The 8,286-nt window shown below is 53.7% G+C and overlaps 1 protein-coding gene across 2 annotated transcripts; it reads left to right on the forward strand.

Annotated features, from left to right (window-relative positions):
* Positions 1 to 660: 660 nt before the first annotated feature.
* LOC149857397 (chymotrypsinogen A-like) lies at positions 661 to 7,046 on the forward strand. 2 transcript variants are annotated; one of them, XM_090062751.1, is made up of 7 exons: positions 661 to 712; positions 1,756 to 1,859; positions 2,103 to 2,182; positions 2,891 to 2,969; positions 3,924 to 4,104; positions 5,634 to 5,767; positions 6,864 to 7,046. In XM_090062751.1, exons 1-7 carry the CDS (start codon positions 661 to 663, stop codon positions 7,023 to 7,025), a joined length of 792 nt encoding a protein of 263 aa, XP_089918877.1. In that variant the 3' UTR covers positions 7,026 to 7,046. The 2 variants fall into 2 exon arrangements, with proteins under 2 accessions (XP_089918877.1, XP_089918876.1); XM_090062750.1 differs by having other exon boundaries at positions 661 to 702; positions 1,737 to 1,859.
* Positions 7,047 to 8,286: the final 1,240 nt, after the last annotated feature.

Genomic DNA, 8,286 nt, shown 5'->3' on the forward strand with positions numbered 1-8,286 from the left:
TCACCTGACAGGAATCTCTGCCCAGGGCCCAGTTTCCCCCGTTGCAGAACACTGGTATCTAATGGGTGCAGTGCCGGGCTGACCCTCAGGACCCTTGGCTTGTATTCTTGGCTCTGCTGCTGACTTGCTGGGTGGCCTTAGGCAAGTCACTTCCCTACCCTGGGCCTCAGTTTCTCCATCTCTGCCATGGTGATATTGATGCCAGCTCCCTTTGTGAAGCATTTTGATGCTTATGGAGGAAAAGGATTCATAGATAACTAAGCTGTAGCCTTTGCTTTTTCCCTGAGCCACCACCAGGCCCTGTATTTTGCTTGAAGTATTTGATACAAATGGGTAGGAAAATCCTGTCTTCCTTTGCAAACAGGAGGTGTCCAGCCCTGCACTGTGAAAGCAGATAAGCTGCTCTGAGCAGCCTGCCCAGGAAACCAGCTTAGCTGCACTGCTTCTAAAAACAAATCCAATTTGCCAAAAGGCACCTCCAGTTCCTACATAATCGACAGATTTATCACAGGGCATGTGTACCCTGGAGCTGCTGTTCCCATGGGTGCTGCCCACCTGGTGGCCCTGTTCCCACCCCATCCCTGCCAGCCTAGGTTGCCAGTGGATATAAAAGACTGGAGTTTCTCTTGCCCCTGTCAACTTATTGTCCTTGGTACTAGCATGTCTCTCCTGTGGCTGCTCTCCTGCCTGACACTGGCAAGTGCTGCTCATGGTAAGCTGTAGTGAGCCTCTTCTTCTTGTGCTGCATAGACAAGCGAGGGCCATTACAGGACTAAATAATCTAGGCTGGGATTCAGGAAAACCCTGTGTGTGGATACACATGGCACAGGCTGATGTTGGGCAGGCTGACAGGCAGAAACAGTCAAAGCCCTGTGTCCAGCCATCTCAGGGAGGGTTCTCCACTAGGGGCATGGTGTGTGAGGCTTTGTGACTTGGCAGGGAGATCACTGACCTGAGGCTCAGGGTACCTGGGCTCCATTCCTGGCTCTGACACTGGCCTACTTGTCAGACTGGTTACTGAGAATCCTTGAATTTTATTCAATACCTTCTTAAAACATGCAGTGTTGTTGTGTGCTAGTACACAGCTGCTGCATCACACACCAGAGAGGGCTGCATTTCACTGGTGGGCTCTGGGAAGGATAAGGTTTGTTAGTACAGTGAGAGCAGTGGGAAATGATCTGATAAAGTTTCATGGTGGTTTCTAGCTGTGCTCCGTCACATCCCACTTCCTGAAATTCAGCATTCAGGGCTGAAATGTCCTATGACTGACCAGGGCTGAAAGAAAGGGGCTGAACTGATTTCAAGCATAAAGAGGGTGAGGTGTAAAAGCAAGTGTCCTGTGATAAAACAACTGATTCCAGCTTGTATTTGTATAGCCCTGCAGCTGAAAAAGCTGAGAGATGGAAAGAAACCCTTGTACTCAGAGTCATTCTGCAAAATCCTGAGTGTGCTTAAGTAACTAAGGAGTGAAAATGTAACTGGCTGGTCGAGATTCAGTGCTGCTGTCGCTGGTGAACCTACAGGGCTGGCAATGGAGATACTAAGAAAAACTAGTGTGCACCAGTCCATGAGGGGCCATTGGTGAGAAGGAATGGGTTCAGCATCAACCCTGTCCTCATCATGAGCAGATTGAGTGGGATCGTGTTCAGATCCCCATCTGCATCTGGACTCTCTCTTTATTGTGGCTAATGGTCCCATCCCCGTAGCATGGGACACCTGGTGGGGAGAGATACTAGCTGACTCATTTGTCCTCAGGATGTGGCATTCCAGCCATCCAGCCCATCATCAGTGGCTACACTCGAATTGTAAATGGTGAGGAAGCAGTTCCTGGATCCTGGCCTTGGCAGGCCTCCCTGCAGGTGAGAAGCTGTGGAAGTCACTGTGTTGATGCCATCCTCATTGGTTACTGGTGCCCTAATCTCCAATCCAGTAAAGCACAATGTCTTTCCTCCTGGGCTCCACCCCTGCAGTGATTCCCCTGCCCCTCATTCACCAAGCTCTCTCTTAGCATCCTTATTGACAGAGCAGGTTACTGAAGCCTTTGGGGGGATGCTGGGGGCAACTCTAAGGTCTTACAGTCTCTTGCCTATTTTATATTGCAGGAGAAGAGTGGCTGGCACTTCTGTGGAGGGTCCCTGGTCAGGGAGGACTGGGTGGTGACAGCTGCACACTGTGGAGTGACGTGAGTAGGAAGTGCTGCCCGTTCACAGGCTATCAATAGGGGAAGGGGAAGGATGGTGTACTGGGTGCAGCATGGCTCAGCAGCCTGGCTGTCTCCTGCTGAATGCTTCCAAGGGGGTGAGAAACCGGTTGGGAGACCAGAAAGCTGTGGACAGAGCCACCCTGAGCAAGAGCACACCTTAGCTTCTGTGGGATTGTTCCAGCTCCCTCTCCCAGTGTGAGAAACTACCTCTGGCCCCCAGACATGACAGCTTAGCCAGGCAGCAGGGTCTGCTTTCTGCTAGACATGTCAATGAGAAGAGTTCCCTTCTACATGGATGCAGGCACAGCCTGTGCGGGATGCTCCAACTGTGTGCAGACGAAGGCTTCTTGGCAAGTGGCCCCAAGTGTGCTAGATACAGACCCACTTGACGCACTGCCAAATGTGGCAGCTCCATTGACCTCAAGGGCATGTTATCAAGTCCTGATGGGATTAGCAGACAAGGGGTCATCATGGCAGCAAACCACTGAGTGCACATGGATCCAGTCCCATTTCCCCTGTCATCCAGTTTGGATTGTATTTGATGCCAATCAAACACTTCACAAGAGCATCCTTGTTTATGTAAAAGAGGACAGGGGAGCCTCCACCTCCTGGGCTCCTGCAGTCAGATGTCCCCCTGCTTTGGGAAAGTCTCCCATAGACATTAACTGCCTTCTCCTCTGGCCTCAGGACATCCAATGTGGTGGTGCTTGGGGAACATGATCGCGGCTCCAGTACGGAGCAGGTACAGAAACTGGCAGTCAAAAAGGTGAGTAAGAGTGCTTTACAGCACCAGCCTTGCTGCTCTGGCATTGTTGCTACAGGCAGGCTGGCTAGGGCAAACAGGAGAACAAGCAGCCTGAGGCAGAGACCCCTCAGACCTCCTTGAGGAATGAGCCCCTGTGTGGTGTGGAATAAGCCTGCATTTTTGCCCACTCTAGGGACAGCCCCTTGTGGCCTGGGCGGTTGACCTGCAGCCTCAGTCCTGGATGTGCTCTCTCAGCATGAGAGCCCCATGTTGGGGGTGATGGCTGTGGAACCAGCAAGAGCTGGGGAAAGGGCAGGGCCCTGTGACCTGTACTGTACTCCCGGGGGGCTCTGAGAGGGTGCAGCACATGGGTGCCCCTCTGCAGCCAGCCAGTGCAGTTGCCAACGGTGTTAAAGGGGCAGGGGCAGGGGTAGGGGCAGAGGCAGGGCTTGGACCATCTCTCCTCACATGCTCTTTGTGCCCCCTGGCCCTGGGCTGTCCACAGTCTGCCCTAACCAAGCAGTCACTGGTTGTATCGAGGGAGCACCTAGTGTCTCTTATGCACTGAGCTGCTTCTTCCCCAGACAGCCTGCTCCCTATCCCTATTTCCTGTGGGACTTGGTGCCAGACAATGCAACTCAGCTCCCAGCATGCTGTGGGACTGCATAAAGCCTATAGTTGGAGTATGCCCTGCACAGGCTTTCCTGGGGCTGAAAGCTGATTCCACTGCCACCACCCACAACGTGGGGCTCTCATGCTGAGAGCGGCTGCTGAAAGAGCTGATTCCGGGGTGCAGTGTGGGTGCTCAGATCTGTCCCAGGCCTGGAGGTGCAGCAGGGCTGGGCTACCCCACAGGTGCACCCCTGTTGGGCTGTGCCAGGGGCTGGAGGGCGGCCTGCTGGTGAGAGATGAGATGACGGGAGCAATCTGTGTGCCCATCTACTTTTTCTTCACGGGCCTGTTTCTGTGCCTCAGGTCTTCACCCACCCAAAGTGGAACCGCCAAACCGTTGACTATGACATCGCTCTCATCAAGCTGGCCACTCCTGCTAGACTCAGCAGGACAGTCTCCCCTGTGTGCCTGGGAGAAACCAGGGATCACTTCTATAGTGGCGAGCTCTGTGTCACCACAGGATGGGGCAAGACCCGGTATAATGGTATGTGCTGTCAGCTGGATCTCTGCAGGGGAGGAGATCCCATGCCAGCTAGGAAGGTGCTGCTGAAACAGCCCCAAATGCTGCCTGCTTGGCTAGTGAAGGGTTCTGTAGTCATCCTTGCACACACAGAGGGAAGGCAGCGTGGTTAGACAGCAACCCAAGAGCCTGGGGGAGCAAGGCCTGGTTGTGGCCCTCCCACTACTGCTCAGCTAGCCTCCCTGGGCCTCCTCTTAACAACTGGACAGTAATGTGCCCTTACATATTTCGGGGACTGGGTGTCTATAACCATTGATGTCAATCTAGCAGTTCCACCTCAAGGAGGAAAGCACCCAGCACCAGGCAAGTGTGGGTTTATGATGAGCTGAGGGCTGAGCACCCTAGGGCTTGGGAGAAGCCTGGATCTGGGACCAGCCACTGTAGCCAGCCCTTCTCTTCAGTGTGAAATCCCCTAAGCCAGAATCAACATGTAGCTTTGTGGCTTGGGCCCTTTTCTGGTGAAGAGGTTGGACTAGATACGACAGCACCCAGCTGTGGAGGGACCTGGCTGGGTGCCTGGGGCACAGCAGCAGTAGCGACTTCCAGTTGCCACTGTGATTGCAATTGCAATTGTGTAGCTAGTGGCAGCAAATTTTTTTTTGTCCTCCCCAATTCAGGACAAAATTGTCCCATTCACCCTGCTCTAGTTATACTGGTGGCAGCACCCTACATGCACCAGTGAAAAACGTTGGCTTATGAGACCTTCCCTGGGAGTGAGGCAGGTCCATAGACTAAACTGTTGAGGGTACTGGGCATTGGGGTTGCAGATAGGGGATCAGGGTAGGTCCCTGGAGAAATCCTTTCCTTGGGAAGGGGCCCAACAAAGAGATGAGCTGGGGCAGCCTTGGCTGGCTAGGTAGTTAGATGGACCCTGTGATAACAGCTCTTCCTGTCTTACAGAGACGCTGCCCAGGAAATTATGGGCACTTTGAGTGTGGGGTGGGAGGAAGACACATAGTCAAGGAAACTTGGGGCACTGTTAATAAAAGCAGCGTCTTCTGTTGGTGCCATATCAGGCCAGTATCCCTAAGCTATGGCAGAGCCCTCCAGCATCAGCAAGCCTAAGAGACAGGTGTGCCCCTCTGTGGAGTGAAACATCTGCAGCTTCGTGCCTGCTGACATGGGGAGGTGTGATCCTAGAAAGGAGGAAGGCACAAGCTGCTTTGAGGTTGGCCACCTAGGCTTCCAGCAGCAAAGGAAGATGGGACTCCCAAATCCATTTGGGACCAGTGGATCAATGGTTTGTCTCCAGTGCAGAGGGGAAGGTTCTCATCAGGGGGTTGCAGCTGAGAATTTGATGGGATGCCTGCCAGGATCTCACACAGTTCAAATGGCCTGTGCAGACACTGCACATGTCTGGGGGGGCTCCAGGAGCATGCCCAGATCCCATTTATCACATATGCCATCTGCTGGGGCCTCACCCCAAGTGTAACACCCATACCTGACCAGTGTCACCCAGTCCTGAACCCTCGCTCATTCTGTTCCCCTTGCAGCTTTCCTCACCCCCAACAAGCTACAGCAGACAGCACTACCCCTGCTGAGCAGCCTTCAGTGTGAAGAGTACTGGGGCAACCAGATCACAAACCAGATGATCTGTGCTGGTGCAGCTGGCTCCTCTTCCTGCATGGTGCGTATCCTGGGACCTGTCCCCACCTCAAGTGCCCAGGGACTCTTTGGGGAGCTCAGGCTTTCTTAGTTGGCTACCCTGTGCTGCTGCTAATCCTAGGGCCTAGCCAAATGCAACTAGTAGGGCTACTAGCCCCCTCCAGCCTCTTGCTCCCCTGGGTGAGAGTTGAGCCCATCACAGGGAGTGGGCCCTGCATGCCTGCTAAATAGGCTAACAGGGACATCTGTAGCTGACTGACTTCCTGACTGCTCCATTGCTGGGCTATGGCATAGGCTATGAGGGGCATCAAGCAGGGGAACATAGGAGAGAGGAAGGGATGGGGGAGCCAAGGTTCTCTCGGCAGATCTCTTAGGGGGTAGTGCTCAACTGTGGTCCACAAGACGGATCTGGCCTGCAGAGCCATGTCATCTAACCCATGGAGCTCCCCATGGGTCTGGAAATTTGGTGGTGGGGGACCAGAGGCAGCATTAATTGCCAAGCTCACTGGCCACCAGATTTCCAGACATGACACCTGTGAGCTGGATTATACTGGTGTGCAGTGTTGCAGTGCTGACCCCCTGCAGGATCAGGCCTGCAGCTGACCTTGCTTGCAGGATCTGGCCCTCAGACCAGCCCTGTACTACTCACTCAGTCTGCAGGGCTGGCTAGATTGAGCACCACTATCCTAGGTGTCAGGGGTATGGATACTTCCCAAGTCCAAGCCTGGCTTCCTCTCTAGGGCCCCCTGAGCCCTCGCTGGATCTCATGAGGTAATTGTTCAGAGGGCCCTGAGCCTCAGACCCTCCCTAGGCAAGCCTCCCAGTGACCAAGGCAAAGCTAGGCTGGGAAGGTGTACTGAGCAGGACACAGAGCAGAAAAGCCATGTCAGGAATTGTCCCTGGAGCAGGGTTGTGGGTGTGGAGATGGCAGGACAGAAGCCAGCTTCCTTCAGGCTTCCTGGGATGGGAATCTCCAGTGTGGCTCCTCTTGCATTACACAAGGGCTTTTGCAGTGTGTGAGCTGCTCCTTAGGTTCCTGTTGACGTGTCAGCAGCTAGGGTGGCGCAGAGCTCCCTTGGGCCCAGTTTCTGAGTGTGGCTCTCCTGTCTGCTCTGCAGGGTGACTCTGGTGGCCCCCTCGTATGCCCAAAGAATGGAGCCTGGTACCTGGTGGGGATTGTGTCCTGGGGCAGTAGCAAGTGCTCCACCACCACCCCCGCAGTCTACGCCCGCGTGACTGAGTTCCATGAGTGGATTGTCCAGACCATGGCAAGCAACTGAGCTGGCTTTACTGGGTCTGAGCCAATAAAAGTACTGTTTAGCCTCAAAGTCTCGGTCCTGTTCTCTTGCTGCACATTACTGAATCACGCACTGCTCAGTGGATGCTGTTAGAGCAAATCCATCATGACCCACACACTATTACCAGCCTGGAAGCTCCATGGCTCACCCAGCTCAGATATAACCTTCTGCCCCATTTGCCCCTTTAGAAAAAAGATGCTCTGTCCCTCGTCCTGAAGCTGTTCAGTGTTCCTGTGGCCGTTTAACTCCACCATAGGAGTGACTGCATTTCAGTGGTAGTAGAAGAATATCCTTGTGTATCCATGGCTTATCCAGTTGTTTGGCCATGAAGGCTGTAACAAAAACGCAGCCCTGTAGCGGGTGATTTCCTACCCTCTCTGCCCCATGTTAAGCATATGTAGCCTGTTTACACCCAAAATCAGACTCAAAGCAACTTTTTGCTTCCCTCACCTACTCCCTCATTCCTCTTCCCTTGTCTGCTGGGTCTACCCACTTGTCTCAGTGACACATCATCCCATCCTCCCAGTCTCTTCTTCCAGTCCTTCTGACAGATGCTCTAGAGTCTTCTTTACCCCAGGCCTACCCCCCGCCACTGCCCAGCCACCTGCCAAATTCACCCTTTCCTCACCATAAATAACAGAGGCTGAGTACCATCTCCACACAGGGGCCATTAGAAATACCAGTATTGCCCATGTCAGCATGAGGCCCAGGCGCACAGCTCCTCACTCTCCCCGCATGTACTGATCCTGGAAGTGTCTCCTCAGGGCCCTGCCCTGTTGACTTGGGGCTGTTTCAGGGGACAAGGCTGCTGCCACAACCTTAGAGAGATGGTTCCATAGGCAAGAGGATGGGGGGCTCTGCTGAATCATTTCCCTCCTCACCCTCCCACCCGGGTGCTGTTGCCATTGCTGCTTTCACTTTTCTATGGAGGATGGCTGGCTTGCTGAGACAGGCACCCTCCCAGGGTCTGTCTGGATCCTATGCAGTGATAGTTTTTATCAGAAAAAAACTAATGTTTTCAGCCTTTTTTTGATTTCTGCCTGCCCAAACAGGTGCTTCAGGCCAGGGCGTGAGCACGTGACACATTCAGGCTCAGAACACGAGATTCTTTCGGGGAGACTTGTTCTGTGGGGGAAGAAATGTTGTGAATGATGACCCCCCAGTCAGCCTCTCTAGACACCACACACTGGCACGTCCTGCATCCTGGGGGCTGCAGCTGGCACAAGTAGAGGGGAGACTGGGC

This window comes from Crocodylus siamensis, chromosome 9 (genome assembly GCF_052110815.1).
Source record: "Crocodylus siamensis isolate JL-2025a chromosome 9, ASM5211081v1, whole genome shotgun sequence".
Classification (NCBI taxonomy): domain Eukaryota; kingdom Metazoa; phylum Chordata; order Crocodylia; family Crocodylidae; genus Crocodylus; species Crocodylus siamensis.

Excerpts from the sequence above, each read along its gene's own strand:
- LOC149857397 (XM_090062750.1), top strand. The coding sequence starts at position 661 with ATGTCTCTCCTGTGGCTGCTCTCCTGCCTGACACTGGCAAGT. Across the intron at positions 703-1,736 it reads CCTGCCTGACACTGGCAAGT|CTGACTCATTTGTCCTCAGG; the intron begins GCTGCTCATGGT and ends GAGAGATACTAG. Across the intron at positions 1,860-2,102 it reads CTTGGCAGGCCTCCCTGCAG|GAGAAGAGTGGCTGGCACTT; the intron begins GTGAGAAGCTGT and ends TTTATATTGCAG.